The 22,500-nt window shown below is 48.1% G+C and overlaps 1 protein-coding gene across 1 annotated transcript in view; it reads right to left on the reverse strand.

The window, feature by feature from the left end:
• Positions 1–22,500, reverse strand: part of npas3 (neuronal PAS domain protein 3) — a 250,336-nt gene that overhangs the window by 58,932 nt on the left and 168,904 nt on the right. Inside the window, exon 5 of the mRNA XM_076748704.1 lies at positions 16,581–16,670. Coding sequence (XP_076604819.1) covers positions 16,581–16,670 — 90 coding nt within the window. The remainder of the gene's footprint in view (positions 1–16,580; positions 16,671–22,500) is intronic.

Here is a 22,500-nt window from a genome sequence, read left to right on the forward strand (position 1 = left end):
ACGCACACACACGTAAAGAGCTTTAAAACAGACCCATGTGCACAAATCCTTCGCTATAATCGCCTATCAATTTATCTGTTTTCTGCATTTAAGGAGCAGGTACTTTCATCACAATCCATGGAGGTTACAGAGCGCGCACACACACACACACACACACACACACACACACACACACACACACACACACACACACACACTCTCTCTCTCTCTCTAAGCCAGCGGTGGTCACATCGAGTTATGCTGACATGGCCTAGCATCTGCTCGGCGGCTCCAGAATGACACCGATTTGCACTTAAATGAGTGGATTTAAGTGGCGCGCCGCCATTACCACTCGGCCATATGTGATCCCAATGTCTTTATCCTGCATTACACTGAGGAGGATGAGAAGGAGATGAGAGAGGGAGGGCGAGGAGGGGGGACAAGAAAGGAGGAACGACAAGAGACGGGGCGGAGGGGGCGAGAGAGATTAGGACGGACAGCGGCGGCAGAGAGAGAGACAGAGCAGGAAAGAGAGGCATGAAAAGAAAGAAATGGATCCGTGATGAGAGAGAGAGGACGAGAGAGGAAGAGGAAGGATTACACAACCAGAGAGGAGGAAGAGAGCGAGAGAGGAAGAAGCTTTGACCGAGAGGAAACAAACAACAGCAGGGTCAACACCAGCTCTGATCCAGGTCTGCAGCTCAGTCCAGGATCAGGCTTCACACGGCCGACAGAAACCACATCAGGCCAAATGAAAGGTGTGGACTGGGATCAGGGCCGGGGCTCGAACCAGCAACCTTCTGACAGGAGGACTGGACCTCCTGGACCTCCTGGACCCTCAGGATCCAGGACGTGAAGCTGCTGATTCATGAGCATCGATCACAGCTCAGGGTCTTAATGTCAGAGGACCAGGAGTCCTTGTGGGTCTCTTTCAGTCTGGGGGTCTGAGGGACGTCCTGCATGTCTGTCTTTAGGGGACACATGTCTCAGTGTGTCCATAGCTGTGAGCAGTTTGAAGCTACAAACAGCAGCTGATCATTATTTCCTGCTTTAAATTCAGTCTTAACTCTTAACTTTAGAAACGTGTCTCCTTCTTCAAAAGCTGCTGCTTCCTGATTCTCTTCTTCTTCTTCACTTTCCTGTTCAGGCCACTGCTGCCTCACCTCTCTCACTCTTCTTCTCCTCTCTCGCTCTTCTTCTCCTCTTTTTCTACTGTCTCTTCCAAATTCACACCTCTTTCCATCCTGAGTTGTTACTTCCTCCTCTTTTCTCTCCTCCCTCCATACCTATCTCAATCCCTCCTTCTGTCTCCTTCCACCTTCCTCCTCTCCTCCCTCTTCTCACCCACGATTCCCACTTCCTTTCCATTTCTCCCCCCATTCTCCTTGTCCCTAATCTTTTACGTTTTCCTTTTTCCTCTCCCTATCTTCCACCTCCTCCTTTTTCCCCTCCCTATGTTCCTCACTTCCTCTCTCCCTTCCCATCTCTCATCCTTCCTTTCCTTTCTCCCTTTGGCTGATCTCTCCCTCCCTTTTCTTCCTTTCCCTCCAGCTCATCTCTCCCTCTCTCCCCTCCTCTGTGCCTCCTCCTCCTCTCCCTGACTAATCTCCCCCCTTCCCTCTCTCCTCTCCTCCTCCAGGTGTTTTGCAGGGATAAAGGATTGATGAAGCCATCAACTCCCTGCTCTTGACATTTACAAAAAACCCTCCAAGCAAACGCCTCCCTTCCTCTCCTCCTCTCTCTCCTCCTCCTCTCCCTCTCTCTCTCTGTTATCTCTCTGCAGAGCTACCTCGCTCGTCACTCGCCCGACCGCATCATTAAGACCCAGTAATTAGGGCTCATTTGTAAAGCCAGTGTATATAAAGGGCCCATAATGGTCGGGATATCACTCACACCGAGGCGTAAACTAGACGTTTGTGTGTGTGTTTGTGTGTGTGTGTGTGTGTGTGTGTGTGTGTGTGTCTGTGTGTGTGTGTCTGTGTGTGTCTGTGTGTGTGTGTTAGGGGACATTAGGAAATTAGCCCATGTGTCATTAGAGTGTAGGTGTGTGTGTGTGTGTGTGTGTGTGTGTGTGTGTGAGAGTTCAAAAAGTTGGTTGTGAAACGGAGAAGTCAGTGTGCGTTTGTGTGTGTGTATTTGTGTGTGTGTTTGCGTGTGTGTGATTTGTGAGGCTGAGATTGAGGCAGAAGTGGATTTAGAAGACCTGAATTAATCATTGTTTGTGTATTGCTGTGTGTGTGTGTGTGTGTGTGTGTGTGTTTGTGTGTATTGCTCATGTTGCGGGGACATAAAAGTGTTTGTACAGTGACATCGTGGGGACTCGCCTTCCTTTAGGGACACACATGTCCCCATCAGGTAAATCATCAAATTCCAGGGTGAAGTCGTGGGTAGAAGTCAGAGTTAGTCTCCAGGAAATGAATGTAAGTCAATGATGTCCTCTGAAGTGACGGGAACACGAGCGTGTGTGTTGGTAATGACGGAGGAAATTAGCATCTGTGTCATTAGTGAGCGAGAATGTGGGCTGTGTGTGTGTGTGTGTGTGTGTGTGTGTGTGTGTGTGTGAAGGGGAAGACAGAGGAAAGTCTTCTCAGATGGTGTGAACACACACACGCAGGTTAAGATGCTTTAAAGGACTCACTTTGAGACACATTAAGAGACATCGAACTCGGAGCAGCAGACATGTCCTCACCGTCTCTTCAAAAACACTGAATCCTACATTTCCCAAAATGCTCACTGACAGACTGTGAAACCTCCAAAAACAAGTGCTGGAATCTCAGAAAAGGCCCATGAAACACCTTCAAGGTCACACAGAACCTCTTCAAGGTTCTCAACCTTCTTACTGGAGTCCACACACCTCCTCGAGAACGTTTTCTCATACCCTGAAACTCCTCCTCAAACACTGCCAAACATCCTGCAGTCCATCATTGGATCCCCACGACTCCCTCAAAGACTGAACCCTTGAAAACTGCTGCTGAACTGTTAAAGTTAAGCCCTGTAAGCACTTCAAAGAACCCCACTAAAACTCCTCTGCATCCACTCGTGTATACCTTGAAGAAAACGCCTCAACAGGTCCTGTAATCTTCTAAAATAGCATTAAGTGTCCTTAGAGAGGCCCCGCAACCTCTCAAGGACTTTCAAAAACAAGGAAGCAAGAATTTCTTCAAAGGTCCATAGAATGTCTTCAAGGACACCTGGAGCAACCTCAAGGACCCTCATATTGTCCATAAAGACGGGGACTCCTGGAATAATGTGAAAATGACCCCTACAAATGACGTCAAGGACCTCCAGAAAGCTCTCACAGCTCCCTCCTTCAGCACTACATGCCTCAAAAACACTCAGTACGTCCTGGAACATGTGAAACATCCTTCAAAGACACTTGGATCCACTCACATCTGGACCCTCACACCACAGAAATGCCTTAAATGCCTTCAAGGACGCCTGGAACCACCACAGGATTTCCACCAACTCGGTCAAAGATGAAAAGATTTATTCAGATTTCAGGTGAAGGAATAAGTGAACTTTGATCAGCGATACTCTGAGCCGACTGTCAGAAGGTCAGTTTCACTGATGTCGTCTGCGACTCACCTGCAAATCAATATGTTTTCCTATCGATCAGCGGTGCAGCCAACTGGCAAGTGTCAATCAATCTGGGCCCGCTGATAAAAATGAGTGCTCGTCGATGTGTTTATTTGCATTTAATGATCTTAATTACCATTCCCAGGGCACACACACACACACACACACACACACACACACCGAGGTCAGTCCTCCTTTCACACCTCCTGTCCTCTCTCCCTCAGAGGAGGACACGAAGGGGAAATGTGACTCTCCTTCCCTCCCTCCCTCCCTCCTTCCCTCCTTCCCTCCTTCCCTCCTTCCCATCATCTCAGCCTCACACTGACATGACAAACCTCGTTCTCTCGTTGGTCTCGTGTCTCGTGTAAATCTTTCTGCATCAGACCTGAAGCTTTCTGTCACAGTTTCACTGTGGGAAACGTCTGACATGTCAGACTGAAGTAGAAACGGAAGCAGGCCGAGATAAATTACACCTTGTTCAGCATTGTCAGGAGTGCCATAATAACTATTAATTATCATCTCTTTCAGAAAAATAAAGGCCGTAAATATGCTAATTTGAAGTTGTTGCTGTTGCTGAGATTCTTCTCAGATCAGATCAGCCTGTAAAAATGTTCTTTTTCTCTTCATGATCTTATTCAGTGGTGGTTTTTTACTTCTTTTGTCACAAAAGAAGTAAAAAACCACCACAGAATAAGATCATCCAGCATGAGACGAACAGGGCTGACAGTGTGTCCTGTCAGACAGGAGGAGAGCCGGACGCACGGCAGCAACATCTATTCATTCATGGATTTGACAGAATTCATTCACAGCAGCACTCCTGACCTTTGGAGGTCAGACGGAACAGAAGTTACCAGAAAGATCCGTAGATGACTGTCCTACTTCTATCCTTATGAGGACACTCACTGTCATGATGCATTCCCTACTCCCTAACCTGAACCATCGCAGCCAAATGCCTGATCCTGACCCTGACCTCGATCCTGATCCTGAGCCTGATCCTCATTCTAACCTGACCCTCAAAACCAAGTCTGAACCCTCAAACAGTCCTCTGAGGTTGTGAGGACCAGTCAGACTGTCCTCACCCCCAAGGTCTAAAGCTCAAATTGGTTCTCACAAAGATAGACGCACGCACGCACGCACGCACGCACGCACGCACGCACGCACGCACGCACGCACGCACGCACGCACACACACACCTCACTTCAATAAAACAAACATCAATTTTGGTCTCCGACAGCGACGCTGATCTCTTTACAGCTTCCACGGCATCAAAGTAACGGCCGGCTGTAAATCTGAACTAGAGGAGGAGGAGGAGGAGGAGGAGGAGAGGAAAGAAAACAAGGGGAAACCAGAGGAGAGGAGGAGGAGGAGGAGGAGGAGAGGAAAGAAAACGAGGCAAAACCAGAGGAGAGGAGGAGAGTCTCCACACGTACAAGAAAGTTGTTGACATTTTGAAGGTAACCTGTTATTTTCAAATGACTAAATGTCGAAATGTCGTTCATGACCTGAACGGAAAAGACCAACGACTGCAACCAGAAACGACAAATAATGAAGAACGAAGAGCAGCAACACGTCTGAGGAAGAGGAGCAACAGGAACACATCAGTCCCACAGTGTTCCTCTGTTCACACTCAAACACTGAACGCTAACCGCTAACAGCTCAGCGTACCACAGCTGATCCGTGACCTCCACTAAAACACATCAGTGAGCTTCACTGCTGTTCCTTCATCACCATGAACACACACACACACACACACACACACACACACACACACACCGTCCTGCTGCCACAAACACATCAAACTACATATTGGTGTTCTTAAAGATTTCCGTCTTGAGGAGGAACCAACGAGCTGAGAGCCACAGACAGGAAGTCAGACGGCTTAAGGAGCCGGACGAAGCGCAGCGCATTAAAACTACGGTGAAACGACGTGTGTGTTCACGTGTTGTTGTTCTTTCATCCTCGCTGAAAAGGAAACTTCAGGCTGTGGATCCTTTCAGCTGCAGCCTCGTGCTCTGTGAAGGTCGGCTCACCTGCAGCCGCTGTGAAATGCATGAGGGGAACGTGACACGAGCATGTCGAAGCACAACATGCGTGTGCGCCTTGACGCGCTGAAGTGTTTTTAATGTTGTGAGGTCGAACGGAGCGAGCGGTCAGAACCTCCACCTTTCACCATCGCTCGTGCTTCTTATGCATGAAAAGAAGTGTGTGAAGCTAAATAACCAGCAGAGAGAGTGTGTGTGTGTGTGAGTGTGAGTGTGTGTGTGTGTGTGTGTGTGTGTGTGTGTGTGTGTGTGTGTCCTTCAGCAGGTCAGAGTCCCTGCTTCACCTCCTGCTGTCCGTCTGTCTGTCTGTAATGTATGAAAGTGTCTCCTCTGACTTTAAATCCTCGCCGTGCAGGAAGAGCTTCACCTCTGACTTCACGCCGCGGCTTCATCCATTTCAATGGCAGCCGTCTATAAACCTCTGTGTCTGGACTGCAGGCGCGCACACACACACACACACGCTCACAGAGCATACATATGGATGAACACACAAAGCCAGGATCCACGCACGTGCACACACACACAGCATAGTGTGTATGGTGGAGTGAAGAGAGCAGCAGGTTTAAATGTGCACACACACATTCAAACACACACGTTTCAACCAAACTCCACTGAAAAAACACACGTTTTTACTCAGAGATTCACGTCAGTTTAAACTGAGCTCCACCTGGATTTTATGTCCCCATGCATTAAGGTGTGTTCAGGAACATGAATAGTAATAATAATAATTCAAAGTTAAGCAGCTCCTCATTAAAGGCCTGTTGAGAAGAAGTTTATTTACCAAACGCTGTCTGTGTTTCTCTCACATTTCACAGCTGAATCCAGGCTTTGATCTGTGCTCTTTGGACGAAATGTTGCTGAACTGATTTCTGATCTCCACTAACAGAAGTTTCTACATTTCCCATAATGCACCTCCATCATGTCTTTGATCAGACCCTTCCTGCCTGGTGAACATCGACATCTCTTCAGCTCCACACCTCCAGCGTGTAACGCAGACTTCCTGGTAAAAGTTTGTCGAGTCCAAACCGACTCGTCCCTGATGACATCACCGTGACATCAGAGTGATGTCATAGTGACAGAGCCACAGAAGGGGGGGCTGACCACGATGACTAAACCGATCATGATGTGTAAAATCAACGGAGCTTCGTCGTGACACCAAACGCATCACAAACTACAAGCTCTGACCTCAGCGAGGCCATGTCACATGACCCGATTAACGCTGTGTGCGTGTGTGTGTGTGTTGGTTTGTTAATGTCTCTGGGTCTTTGTCTTCATTAGTGTCTTTGCGTGTGTTCACTGCCTGTGAGTGTTTGTCTTGATCAGTGTCCCCGTGTTTGCGTCCTTGTGCAGGTCTTTGTCTTCATTAGCGTCTGAGCACACGTATGAAATGAGCTGAGGGTGTGTGTGTCTGCGTGTGTGTGTGTGTGTGTGTATCTCCTCGTTTAAAGGTGTGGTGTTAAGACCACAGAGGCAGAGAATCTAAAGGTGGTGTCAAACATCAGGAACATGGTCCGTCTGTCTCAGTGAAGCAGATGTCCACGACCCATGAAAACACAGGGTGGAGATGAAGACACACTGATCTCTGCGAGTGTCTCTCGTGTGTTTCACTCTGTCTTTTAACGGTTCATCGTCTCACACACTTTGTGCTGCTGCTGTAAACCGTGTTGTCATCTTCTGAAGCTTCAGTGGACACACTGTCCTCTGTCGTCCTCTTCTCTCCGTCCCTCACTTAAAGAACAACAGAGAATTAAAGGGAGGAGCTCAAACTTTGGTGAAACACTGACACCGCTCGACAGGGACGCGTCTCATTGTTAGCGCTTGTATCTATTGTGTGTGTCCCTCTGAGTCGCCCCGGCGCCCACGCCACGTCCCATCGTCCCCCTGGTGCGTCTCCGTGGCGATCAGTCAGAACAAAAGACGGAGGAAGCTCTCTGAGGTCCAGATAACCTCCTGCAGCTTCCTGTCAGCATGCTAATACGCCTCCTTTCACAGAGGACGACAGGGACACACACACACACACACACACACACACACACACACACACACACACACACACACACACACACACACACACACACACGGCCTCTTTTGTTGAGATGAAAACAAAAACGTAACCATTAAAAATGAAAGTTTGTGGCTCCGTCCTGTCGTCGTCTCTCCTCCTTCTCCTCCTCCTCCCCTCCACTCTATTTTCACCATATATGCTCCTCTTCTCTTCTCCTCTCACGTCATCCCTCTCCTCCTTCACACTCCTTTTTTCCCCTAAACGTCTTTGATCCCTCTGTTTTTCCTCCTTCCCTCACTTCTTCATTCCTTCATATCTGTTCTCCTTCCTCATTTCTCCATCGGCGTTCACTGTTTTTCTTTGCTGCCCTTTCTTCTCATCTCCCCTCCTCCGTCTATCTTCCTCCACTCCTCCATCCTCAGCATCTCGTGCTCAGGTTATCCTACTCCCCTCTTCCTCTCTCCATCTCTCCATCTTCACGATCAGGGCTCAGCTCTCGTATCTCCTTCATCCCTCTCTCCTCCATCTCTCCCTTCATTACTTCTCCTCTTCAGCCCTTTTCTTCATCCCCCATCCTCTAAAATCCTCCTTCATTCTCACCTGCTCCTGTTGTCTCTCCTTCCTTCTTCCATTTCTTCATTCTTTACTCCTCCTCCTTTCTATCCCTCATCCCTTCGTCCTTCACATTTTTAAAAAGAGAAAAACTCCCAATGCTCCCCAGCTTCACTTTTCCTCCTCTACCTCTTTCTTCATCCTTTAACAGGACACACACACACGCACACACACGCACACACACGCACACACACACACACAGCCTATTAGAGTTATTATAGATATTATATTATCAGAACTACATGGCAGCTCTGGAGTCAGCGCCATCAATTATAAATGAAACTGTGTGTGTGTGTGTGTGTGTGTGTGTGTGTGTGTGTGTGTGTGTGTGTGTGTGTGTGTGTGTGCGCACACCAAGTTCACCAGGGTGGCTCAATTAACTGTGACCTTCCTCCTGTCCACCCCTCCTCCTACTCCTCATCATCATCCTCACCCCGTCTCCTCCTTCCTCCATCTCCCAGAATGCCCCTCTTTGACCTCATGCAAATGGCCGACCTCCAGTCTCGACAGAGAGCGGGGAGAGAAAGAAAAGAAGGCGAGGGGTGAGGAGGATGAGAGGGAGACAGGAGAAAAGCGAAGGAGGAAGAAAGTGAGGGTAGAAAGAAGAAAGAATAAAAATCTAATCACAAAAATAAAAATAAAATCAACAAATAAAGACAGAAAAGAGGAAGAATATCGTCCTGACAGACAGACTGACTGACACTTTGTTAGGACCGCAGAGGTAAAGAGAGAGGAGGAGGAGGAGGAGGAGGAGGAGGAAGAAGAGGAGAGGAATGAAAGCAGACGATGCTCCTACAGTTCAGCTGTAGGACGATAATCTCCAGCAGACAGAAACATGGCTGCTAACGACACAAACACACGTCGCACATTAACAATCGTACGTGGAATCGATGCTTTACGGACGCGTCGGCGCCTCAGAAGGCGAAGAAAAGGGAAAAATGAGGCGCCTGAGAGCCGCTGGAAGGTTTGAGCATCAGCGTGGAGGCTGAGAGACCAGAGGAAGGAAGCAGCCGACAGCTTGACAGGCTGCTGGAGCTGCTTAATGCTAATTCATTCAATGCTCCCCAGCAGACCAGCAGCAGCCCACTGGGAATACTGGGAGGAGTGAGTGAGTGTGTGTGTGTGTGTGTGTGTGTGTGTGTGTGTGTGTGTGTGTGTGTGTGTGTGTGTGTGTGTGTGTGTGTGTATTATTGCCAGCCCTCTCTGAGGGAATGTGGATTGGAGTGAAAGAGAGCAGAGATCAGGAGCTGCTTCGCTTCCCAATGACCCTGTGTGTGTGTGTGTGTGTGTGTGTGTGTGTGTGTGATAAGCACAACAACATGTGCATGTATGAGCAGAATGACCTTGCACGTGTGTGTGTGTTTGTGTGTGTGTGTGTGTGTGTGTGTGTCAGCAGGTCTGAACACTGGAGAGCCTCTTTAAATGACAAAGAGAGAAACAAATCGCTTCACACACCTCTGACACACACACACACACATATACACACACACACACACACACACACACACACACACACACACAGAGTCATCTGGAAGCAGGCCAACTCAATCCAGTGAACAATGGGAGGAGAGAGAGTCTCCTGGTTCAGGCTGCATGTCGATCGCCCTGCATGTCAGTGTGAAAGAGGCTCGTTCCACCTGTTTTCCATCCAGGACGCCGGCGGGGACGCGCAGGTGGAGCCTGGTCCTCAGCGTCTCAGACATGAGATGGAGAGGGCTTTTAACTGACTCCACTGTAAACCCATCCACGGCCAAATTAGACCCAGAGCGAGGTGACGCAGTACGAAGAGGAGTCACAGGAGGGGTGGAGGTGAAGGTGGAGACGGCGGTTTGAGGCCTGAAGTCAAAGATCTCTACTGAACATAAACAAACTGCACAACGAGTGATTTACTTCTGCTTCTTTGTGTTTTGACGCTTGTACTGTCTGACCAGAGCAAATGTTTCATTGTACTAACCCTTCTGTCTGCTGATTGACAGCTTGTGAACAGTGTGCAGGAGCTCTGCTTCAGACTTCAACCTCCTCCTCGCTCCAACAGGAGTCAGTCTACAGCAGTGCTAACAGTCACCCTTAAAAAGCTCCACACGTGGACCATCACCAATAAATAAACACAAACATCTGTCGGTTCACTGAACACACTGGTGGTGACAGCAGCCTCCAGTCTCTTTCATGCATGTGGGTCACGGATTATGGATTATGGATTATGGATTATCATGTTCAGTGCGAAGATCAGCCCAAGAAGAACGACCTGAAACGACAGAAACCACCTGAAAACCACCTCCCAGCCACTAATGCCTGCACTAAGCCGGCACCAGGGGGCGATGAAGATGTTTAGGCTGCCGTGTTCTTCGTCTTCATACGCAGTCACAGGTGACATCAGTCGGACGTCCACACTGACGGGACACGTTTTAAAACACGACTCAAGGAAAGTTCTTCTCAAAAACAACGACGATGACTTTCTTACACATTTGTCCTCAGAAAAGACGCCTATGGGTCATGCAGTGTGTGTGTGTGTGTGTGTGTGTGTGTGTGTGTGTGTGTGTGTGTGTGTGTGTGTGTGTGTGTGTGTGTGTGTGTGCGCGCTCTCCTATGCCGCTGCATATGCCGGCCTGGCATGAAGTGGAGCTGGCTGCCAACCATATTTGGGCGTAACGGGCGAAAATCCAGCAGACTAATTTGGGTCTGGCCGGGACGACGCAGTTATTATTTTCCTCTGGACCATCAGGCAGAGGACACACAGCCATCTGCTGCACACACACACACACACACACACACACACACACACACACACACACACACACACACACACACACACACACGTCTCAATTAGATCACTAAGAGGGCAGCTGCAAGCGTTGCCTGGTCTCATAAACAAACTCACAAACACACAAAAACATTCAAATGTACATGTACACACATATTTGACACATGCGCACGCACACACACGTGCACACGCACACACATGCGCACACACACACACACACACACACACACACACACACTGTGCTGTGTTGCCGGATCAACAGGGTGTCGCAGAGCGACAGATTCTCCTGCTGTCTGCCTCCACAGAGAACGACAGGAGGGAGACAGACAGAACGTTTCCATCCACCTTTAAAACGACCACGAAGACAAAGCAAACAAACAGCTGACGTCAAAAACAAAAACAAGCTCACGACCTCAACGCAAAGCAAGAAGAAGAAAAAGAAGAAGAAGAAGAAACTCAAAAGCACACAAGCAACATAGGGAAAGTGTGTCACTCATCATGCAGTAAAGTGTCCTCTGTGTCTGTTGTCCTCTTGTCTCTGGTCTTTAGATCAGTGTGTCTCTGTGTCTGTTGTCCTCTTGTCTCTGGTCTTTAGATCAGTGTGTCTCTGTGTCTGTTGTCCTCTTGTCTCTGGTCTTTAGATCATTGTGTCTCTGTGTCTGTTGTCCTCTTGTCTCTGGTCTTTAGGTCAGTGTGTCTCTGTGTCTGTTGTCCTCTTGTCTCTGGTCTCTTTAGATCAGTGTGTCTCTGTGTCTGTTGTCCTCTTGTCTCTGGTCTTTAGATCATTGTGTCTCTGTGTCTGTTGTCCTCTTGTCTCTGGTCTTTAGATCAGTGTGTCTCTGTGTCTGTTGTCCTCTTGTCTCTGGTCTTTAGATCAGTGTGTCTCTGTGTCTGTTGTCCTCTTGTCTCTGGTCTTTAGATCAGTGTGTATCTGTGTCTGTTGTCCTCTTGTCTCTGGTCTTTAGATCATTGTGTCTCTGTGTCTGTTGTCCTCTTGTCTCTGGTCTCTTTAGATCATTGTGTCTCTGTGTCTGTTGTCCTCTTGTCTCTGGTCTTTAGGTCATTGTGTCTCTGTGTCTGTTGTCCTCTTGTCTCTGGTCTTTAGATCAGTGTGTCTCCTCGTTCATGTCTCAGCAGGATGTTCCTGTTGGAGTTGGTTGAGGTGGAGCTCATTTTAACTCAAACTAATGATTCTTTTCATTCTGGATCAATCAGCTGATCATTTCCTCCATCCATCGATCGATCGATCGATCGTTTGCTTTGGAAACGTTGTGAAAATAGTGAGAAATGTGGTCACAATGAGCCCAAAGTGACACCTTCACCATGTTTGTTTGGTCCAACAGTCCAAAGCTCCACATGATTCCAAACACATTCAGATTCTTCAATGATGCAAATCAGTGCCATTATTTTCTGTCAATCGATTGATCAATGAATGACTAATCGTTTCAGCTGTTGTTGCTGTATCAATGAGAACGTTGTCCAATAAATGACAGAAGGAAAACTTCTTCTTCTGCAGCTGTAAGGAAGTAGAGTGCACCTCAGTCCACCAGAAAAGCTGAAAAAGAAAACGCTCAGACGGAGACGAGCCATTCGTCTCCTTCACCGTGGACAGCATTGAGGAGACAAAACACCATCTGAAAACCCGCAGCCTGTCTCTGCACTCGCCCATTCAGTCCCCACTCGTCTCAAGTGTTTTCAGTCTGTCTTTGGTTTCTCTGTGGAGGACACGGACAGAACGGCAGGCCCTGAATGCGTCCTCCAGAGGCCGAGTCCTGGACACGTGAGCGACGGCTGCATGAAGCCTTCGAACTGTGCAAAGGTCAACATGAGTTTCATCGAACACGTATTCAGGACGTGTCAGGTGACAAAGCAACGCGGCGAGTCATGAAGCCCGTCTGATTCAGAGTCATCACAGGCTCGCGAGCACCTGAACGCCACACTAACCCACTCTGCGACAGAAACATTAAAGCAGACTTCACTGCCTGAAAGCAGGAAGTCACCGCTGATGGACGCCAAGAGGCTTCAACGCAGGAACGGACACAGCCAGAAAATCCATCCCATGATGCACCAGTTTGAGGAGTCCCTGCAGCTGTTTCCGTCCTCTTCATCTCCTCACGTCTTCAGCATCATATCGAACACCAGCTGATACAAACTGTGTGGAACAGAAACAGGCCTGATGAAGTTTAACTGTTGGGTTTTTTAACGTCCTGAAGGATCTCCACGTTTCCATATTTGAAGCGATAAAGTTGCCGATAAAGTTTTGATGAAAGTGTTTGGGCCTCGCTGACAGGCGGCCGTAACAAACTGCAGCTCGTCAACTTTTTACTGCAAATAATTAAAATTCAAAAAACGGAGAGAAAGTTAAAAAAAGAAGAAGAGCGTGTTGGCGTTGGGGGAGGAGGGACTTTAACTTTACTCAGCGGCCGTGTTTAATTACAGCTCCGCTCTTTGTTAATGACTCTATTAACGGCCTGTTTGATTGGCCGGCCACGTCCGCCGTCTCCCCGACGAGACGGCAAAGAAACGAGCTAAACCGGCAAATCCTCTTTACACATAAATCTGCCTGAAGATTGTTTCAGCGCCGGCCACCGAGCGAGAAAATTCATAACCTCGTCAATTTGTCAAAAGGCTTAAAAAAAATCCCCCCTCACCTCCCCGCCACCCAGCCATTTTTCCCGCACGCCACGATCTAATTAAAGTTGAAAAATAATTAGCGATATATTTTCCTTCCTTTAAAAAAAGCCGAAGAGAGGGAAGGGCAGTGATTAAAGGAGAAGAGGAGGAAGGAAGAGCAATTAAGAGGATGGAGGTTGACGAACTCTGTGTACACATGTAGGATTACAGGGTGAGACTCGAACAAGGCGAAGACAAGCTCGATCTCTCGCTCCCTCTCTCCGTCTTTCACTTTTTTTAATCGGTGCGCCACTTCTTCAGCAGCTGATAAAAGCCGAGAGAACAAGATAACCAGCTCAGCGGAGCCGGCGGGAAAGCTTAGGGGACCCAATTTGACAATTAATCAATTATTTGATAGAAATCATCAATCAATCTCAGTGGGGGAATTAATCCAGGGGGAGGAGGGGGGAGGGTAAAGAGAGATAGAGAGACAGTGACAGAGAGGGGGGGGGGGGGGGGGGGAGTGATGTGCCTTCCTCTTTAATTTAGTAAACTGATTGGCCTTTTTCCTCCACCCCCACATCTGAGAGCTTCCTGTGTCTAATTCACAGAGACAAGGAGCTCGCATCAAACTAATGGACGGACAGAGACAGACAGAGGGACAGACAGACAGAGGGACAGACAGAGGGACAGAGAGACAGAGGGACAGACAGAGGGACAGAGAGACAGAGAGGGACAGACAGACAGAGGGACAGAGAGAAAGACAGACAGAGAGAGGGACAGACAGACAGAGGGACAGAGAGACAGAGAGGAACAGACAGACAGAGGGACAGACAGAGGGACAGACAGACAGAGGGACAGACAGAGGGACAGAGAGGGGATGATGGTGAAGTTCAGCAGCTCGGTCAGTAAACGCTCCGTATGTCGAGGAAAACAAACTCTTCAATCAGCAGACAGAGGGAGCAAATATGGTGGACTGAGTTTGACTCTGGACAGACACCGTATCAGCCCTGGAGGACATCTGACGCTCGAGACAAACATGACAAGACGAGAGACGAGACGCACATCAAGGCTGTGTTCAGTCTTCAGCATCAACCTGACGACACACTGAACCACCGGTCGGTCACGGCTGGAGCTCTGCTCAGAGACGCCCCAGAAAACCTGCCAGAACACCAACCACAACAAACATGGACGCCGACCAAAACAAACATGGACGCCGACCATAACAAACATGGACGCCGACCAAAACAAACATGGACGCCGACCATAACAAACATGGACGCCGACCATAACAAACATGGACGCCGACCATAACAAACATGGACGGAAGGAAGGAAGCTCAGAGTTTGGTGAGATGGAGGCGTGTAGGCCTGCAGAGTCAGCTGAGTGACCTCAGGTAAAGGTGTTTATCTGCAGGTACGTCTCCTCCAGTGACACACAGGCGACGCCATCTGCCGCCACGAAAATCAGACGTGTTTAAAGAAATCTTTATGAGAACAGCAGCGACTGGATCTGAAGACTGAGACACCAAACACTGATTTATCTACTGACGCAGACGGGAACAGACCTGGTCCAGCCGGGTCACAGCAGTCAGATGGAGGGCAGGAAGTGATTTTCTGCACAGGAAGCACGATAACACGCTCAAAATGCTGATGTTTGGCGCCATGTGTGGATGCTTGGATCGCTAAAACCAAGGAGCTACAAGGAGCTTTCACCAAGTTCATAAGGGTGAAAAACAGTTTTCAGTCCCAGCCCCTCGTCTGATTTAACAACACGTCACGTGACTGCAAACAGCCAATCGTCACGGCTAACACACAAACTGTTGACTTTTGGGAGGAAACTGGATGAAGCACAGTCCGATCATGAGCTTTGTGTGGCCACACAGCTGATTAATGGCTGTTTACACACGCGCACAGATGGAAAACCTCCACAATTATGTCACTGCAGCCTGGACCAGGACTTGGCAGAGACCAGGTTCCCAAACAGAGCGCCAGCAAAGAAATCCACCATATTGTAAAACTGAGCTGCTGTGAATAAACGCCGTGTTTCAGACAGCAGAGGGATGTTTTCCAGCTGCTGACCTGTGGATTCACCAAAAGCACAAACTGGCGTCGGCTGAGCTCGACAGTACGTGTCAGCGCACAGAGGAGGGGGCGTCTGGCAAGCCGAGACCTTTACTGTGGTACTGCGGTGCATTCAAGGACTGTAGGAATCTCCACTTGTGAGGCTCAGCTGATTAACAGCTTTTTTTTAAACAAAAGAAGCTCAGAAAATGATGTGACCTTAACATGATACATGAAACCAGTTCAGCTCGTCAGACATCCAGAGACACTATTACACACACACACACACACACACACACACACACACACACACACACACACACACACACACACACACACACACACAAAGCTTGTTGATAGCGACTCATTAGCGCCTCCAAGGTCGATGTGTCGACCTTCAGGATGGACGCCTGTCTCTTATTAACAGGAACTGGTGGAGAGTGAACCAATTGAGACACAGAACTCGTTACCAAGCTGACAAAGTACAATGAAGTGTCTCGGACACACACACACACACACACACACACACACACACACACACACACACACACACACACACACACACACACACACACACACAGAAATAAAATATGCGTCATCGCTCACTGCACAAATCAACAACCGTCCGACGAGCTGATGAGATTTGAAATGAGCCTTAATTTGTTGGGAATTGTCTTTGGTAATGATGAGAGAGAGAGAGAGAGAGTGAGAGAGAGAGAGAGAGAGAGAGAGAGAGAGAGAGAGAGAGTGAGAGTGAGAGAGAGAGAGAGAGAGAGAGAGAGAGACAATCAGAGGAAGATGGACAGAATTTACAAGAACAAGTAAAACCAAACTACTGTGACTGAACTGAAGTGTGAGAAGCCTCATTGGTACTTTTGTACAGACAGACAAGGTGACATAACAGACAGACAGACAGGTGTATGACTCACCTGTGACAGTCCCAGGTAGATGGAGACGGTCTCGGAGATGTAGAGGAAGCGTCCCTCCTTGTTTAGTGCAAATACAAACCCGTCCAGAGACTGAAAACAGACAGAAACAAAGAGGTGAACTTTCCCTTCGCTGCAGAGGAACGTCAACATACAATGACAGTAAGAAGTCAGAGCTCAAAGAGGAGCTGCCCCCCGCTGGTCAGGAGTAGTAATACCTCCATCACTCCTGTGACAAATCTGTCACAGCGACGCTAAAAGCACGTGTGTGATAAGTGAAGGTGACACTTAGAACTAATACTAATACTTTCCCTCCTAACTAATGACTTCATACGCAGTAAACAGTAAAGTGAGTGAATTCCAACTAGTTACTGTGACTAATGTCAGTGGTTACACTGGTTATGACACAGCACTGCCTCTGCTTCAGCGACTCGTTCCCTCTGAAGCTGAACCCTGTGTTTATTCTGCGCCTTCCACACCTCCACCTCTGAGTCGTACAGCTGTAATGTTTATGGATCCACGCTGAAGTAAAGGCGAACTCCAGATACACCTTCACAGGCTGCAGACTGCTTCCTCTACCACGTACGACGCGTCTGCTCCTCCTCTTAGGCCTGACAGTGAAACTGATGGAGGCACAGCTCCGCTCTGTGCTCTGCAGGAAGCTCTGACGTCGCGGCCAAACTCCGCCGACTCCCCGCCAAGCGAGGCCGGCTCAGTGATTGGAGGAGGAGGAGCGGAGCTGGACTGTCGGGAGGCCGTGAGGGAGAACAGGAAGCTGTCCCCCCCCCCCCCGAGCCGGGGGCTCAGGCACTGCCGGGGTCTCACTGGACTCACAAACTGGACAACTCACTGCGACTTGCTCACTGACTGCATAAACCCGGACGTACACTCCTTTGCTTTCACATTAGTACTTGTGTGTGACACTTGTCTTTGCAGTATTCTTTGTGTACTGCTGCTGTAGCATGCGACTCTCTCCCTGGGATAAATGAAGTATCTGAATACGTAATCCTGCATCTCAGTCTGACATCTCTCCTGCACGACACACGCAGTGATTCACTGAAGACGAGCAGTAAACTGAGACTCCACCCAGTGATCACTGCCTCACCTGCAAAATGCAGAGCGTTGCATTGTGGGACTGTTAGCTGGAAGCTACGTTTGGACAGTTTTTGGATGTATTTCCACACTCAGATAAAAAGGCGGACAGTAGATATTCTCGATAGTACAGGCAGTACCCTGCAGTACTACTGCAGTACTACACAAAGGGGTCTCTGTCTTACAAGGACAGATAAGTCTGTCTGTCCACACACACACACACACACACACACACACACACACACACCCCTCAGGTGTGTCTAATGGTGTATTTATGTGCAGATCACGGCGGAACACTCGACTTCAGCAGCGAATCACACACACCAACACACACACACACACACACACACACACACACACACACACACACACACACACACAGACACACACACACACACACAGAAGTGACACACACAGATCTGAGTGTGTCTAATGCTGTCGTTATGTGAAGATCATGGCAGAACACTCAACTCCTTGAGCACAATACACTCATTCAAACACACACACACACACACACACACACACACACACACACAAAGGCACTAATACTCCTGAGGTCAGGCAGGTTAATTACATGTGGTTCCCTACTGTTGCTGCTGATACACCAGGTCTGAGCGTGTGTGTGTGTGTGTGTGTGTGTGTGTGTGTGTGTGTGTGTGTGTGTGTGTTACATCCACTCTGAATATATGTTTGACTGTATCTCTGTTATTAAAATGAACCGTCTTCATGCATGTGAGAGAGAGTGAGAAGGGAGGAGGCAGAGAGACAGACACACACAGTAACATGGAGGACAAACAGGAGACAGAAGAGGAAGAGAAAGGCTGGTGAAACAGCTCCGTACATAAAGAAATATTTATCATTTATTAATGTTTGATCGATGAAGATGATTGGCTGTGACCCTCTTCTTACATGTCTGTGTTCTTGGCAGGTTTCAAACGTCCAAACAAGAAGTGCTGTTCAGTCTTCAACCTCCTACTCAACCTGATATATGACAGTCGTGTGTGTGTGTGTGTGTGTGTGTGTGTGTGTGTGTGTGTGTCTGTGTGTGTGTGTGTCTGTGTGTGTGTGTGTGGTGGCTGCTCCTCTGCCTGTGTCCGCTAAGTCTGCCCTCCCAGCTAACGAGATGCTAATGAGATGTTAATTGTCAACGAGCCTCATCAATGTCCGTCCATGCTGGGTTCCTCATTAACACACACCCTGACTCATCCTGTGTGTGTGTGTGTGTGTGTGTGTGTGTGTGTGTGTGTCCATGTTGTCGCCCTTCACAGGAAACGTCTCCTAAGACGTCCGTTATCCTCAGATGACATTTAAACCACTGAAGCATCTTATAATGCAGCTTCTTGTCTGTGTGTGTGAAATCAGGTGATTCCAGTGTCTAAAGGGTTAACTGGAGTCCAGGTGTGAATACCTGTGGGTAGGTCTCATAGCAGCACTGCAGCACCTGACGGTTGGATCTTACATGATGAGTCTGAATCGAGCTGTAGTTGGAGTCAGAACCTGCTGCAGGCAAACATCATCAGTCGACGAGCACCTTAGCAGCTCTGCTGTGAGCCTTCGATGCACAGCAGTGAATTCACTGTAACGCTGCACTGAAGCATGTATGTGAGCAGGATGTCAGAGTTTAACCAGGAAGCAAAGCGTGAACAGCTGACAGCTGGTAATGAACCTCGGATGATTCAGGGAAAACCTCCTGATGTTAATCTGCCTTCACAAACCTTCTACTTTCAGGTATTTGTTCTATATTTTCCATGATGGAGGCGGTGACACGGCCACTAAGCCTCCGCAGGTCATGGATTACTTCTTGAACCCTTAAAGCAGCACAACACAACGGTGGAGGAGGCTGAGATGTGGAGATAATCACAATCTGTGTTTCTCTTTTACAGATTGAGGTCCAGGTTTAGCAACAAGCAGCTCCAGGTGAAGGAAAGCAAATCTGCCCATTTCAGAGGGATTAACGCGGATTAATTAGAATTGGAAAGCGAGTTGAAAGGTGGAAGCGAGTGTGTGTTTGTGTGTGTGTAAATTATGCTGATATGATGCTGATGTAAACACACACACACACACACAGATGTGCTGTAAACAAACATAACCTTGCTGGCTGCTTTGTTCAGTCCCAGGTTGCCTCCCAGAGGTTAAACAGGCCTCAGATTATTAGAGCAGCGAGTCCAACAGAGCTCACACCAAACACCAGCTCCTGCTGCATGTTTGTCTTTTCTGCCTCCTCCAGTTTACACCAGGAGTTATGTGCAAGGTCGGCGGGGTCCAGAAAGGTCAGCGAAAGGTCGTGCGATGCGCGGTGTAACGCTCAGAAAACAACATTCTCGCCTCAGTAACTGACATTTTCTGCAGGAGCCGCAGCCGTTAAGAACAGTGTTGATCAAGGAAAACAGAGGCTGGAGCTGCTTCACGTTTGGCTGTGAGCCGGTTAAAACAGGGGAAATGTGCAGGAAGTTTGGGCTGCTGTCAACAGAAGAGCGTGTTTGAGATGATATTTGTCAAATTAACCCCCAGACCAGGACCCTTTCGTGAACCACGTGCTCGTGCAGGGACCACGGATGTCTGAGACCACATTTCTGCACCAAACACACCCTGAGTGCAGCATTGTTGTTGTTGAGTTTTAAGGAGGAAGGAGTAAACCTCCTGGAGCTAACAGCTAACTGTTAGCATACTCACAGGTACGCTAAACTCAGAGAGAGTCTCGAGCTTCGTAGCCTCTGACGCTCATCTGTGACTCACTGAGTGATTGACACATACGCTGACAAATCAGCGATGAATTCGGACGCATGGCAGAAACACAGATTAAAAAAATGCATTATTGAGGAACTGTTTCTGGTCTTTGACACTGATTTACATCACAAACAAACCGAGCTTCAGTTACAAACTGCACGTGGCCTGAAGCCGGAGCCCAAACCGAGCGCCGTCACAGTCGACGTCCGAGCTCCTCAGCATTCACATCGAAGACCAATCCCGACGGCCGGCTCACAGGACAAAGCAGTCCAACCAGAGGAAGCAATGAAACCAGTAGATCCAGTATGAGCTGACCTCAGCCTGTTAGGTGGGATATTGTTTTTCATGCTCTTTGTTGTTTTTCACTTGTATTTGCATATTAATAACACAAACAGACACACTGGGACTTCAGATTGGTCTGCGTCTGTGTGTACGTGCATATTTCTGCCTCATTTCTTCAGTGTGTGTGTGTGTAGATATGTGTGAACATGCGACCAAATGTTTGTATGTATCACTGTGTGTGTGTGTGTGTGTGTGTGTGTGTGAGTGGCAGACAGACCAAGGACGGCACTCAGACACACACGCAGAGAAGGAGGAAACAATCCAAACATGCACACACACGGTGGACGAAATGGACACAGGAAAAGTCATGCACCGACACACACACGCGCACGCACACACACACACACACACACACAGACACACACACACAGACACACACGCAGAAACAGCAAACTAACATGCTCACACACACACTCTCAGAGTCATTGTCTCTATCTCTTCTCCTCTTTCTCTCTAAAACACACACACATACAAACAAACACACACCCCGTGGCAGCAGCCTGCCTGTGTGTGTGTGTGTGTGTGTGTGTGTGTGTGTGTGTGTGTGTGTGTCTTTATGAAATCACAGAGGGTCTGACCGCCTCATAGTAATTATGCTAATTGCCTGGATGCCCTTGCCTTTATTTATGCGCGGCTGCTAAGATAAATAAAAGGAAATTGCTTTGGATCTAACTGTATTCATTTCAGCATGCTAACTAGAATGCTAACGTTGGTGTGTGCGTGAGAGTGTGTGTGTGGAGCGAGCGAGCGGAGGGGGGTGGGGGGGGGCGAGGCGCAGATTTGTTTACCCTTCACAAATTCTGCAGGTAATTGCAATTTTGATTGTACATTTATTTATTTTATTCTGTGTGTGGACGGATTGTATTGATGTGTCTTGTGTGTGTGTGTGTGTGTGTGTGTGTGTGGCAGTGAGGTGGAGGGTTAGCGTGTGTGTCAGAGTGTGTGTGTGTGTGTGTGTGTGTGTGCTTCCTGTCTCTCAGTCACAATGAAATGTTTTGTCGTATTAACAGGATCGAACACAGACCTGTGCAGCCTCTGAACCAAACACTGAAACTCACCTTGAACTAATATTAATCTATTAACAACGATGCAATTCATTATTTTAATGGGATTTTAAGAGCATAATTAATGGGTTCATTAATGATTGGAGCATTAAGAACAGCAACAACAAATATTCTGATTGTAAATTAATCTGCAAATTCAAAAGGCCCCAGGAAACGCGGTCAGGACGCCTGTTTGACCAGTGAACAGTCAAACCAACATCAAACGATTTTAACGGGATTTGACTGACTAAAAACACTGAAGACATCCTTTAATCTGTTACCTTGAAGGAGCCTCAACTGCTCATTTAAGGTGGAAAGGGACAGATTTCAAGGCAGTCAAGTGTTTTTTAATCTCTAAAAACATTAATCAGACCAGAAAACTAATTAAAAACTCCTTAATCTGTTTTAATCCACTAATTCATCCCTTCATCCACCAGAATCTGGAGTCAGACTTGAGATTCAGAGTCAGACGCAAATGACAGAAATCAGGATTTGACATTTGATTTGAATTTATGGAGACGGCGACGGCGTTTTGTCAAAGGATCAAACGTCTGACTCAAAGTCCTGATCACGTCCTGCTCCTCAGAGGATGAACCCTGCAGATGCAGTGCCTCACCCACAATAAACACACACGCACACACACACGCACACACACGCACACACACACGCACACACACACACACACACACACACACACACACACACACACACAGAGGCAC

Source organism: Chaetodon auriga, chromosome 14 (assembly GCF_051107435.1).
Source record: "Chaetodon auriga isolate fChaAug3 chromosome 14, fChaAug3.hap1, whole genome shotgun sequence".
Classification (NCBI taxonomy): Eukaryota; Metazoa; Chordata; class Actinopteri; order Chaetodontiformes; family Chaetodontidae; genus Chaetodon; species Chaetodon auriga.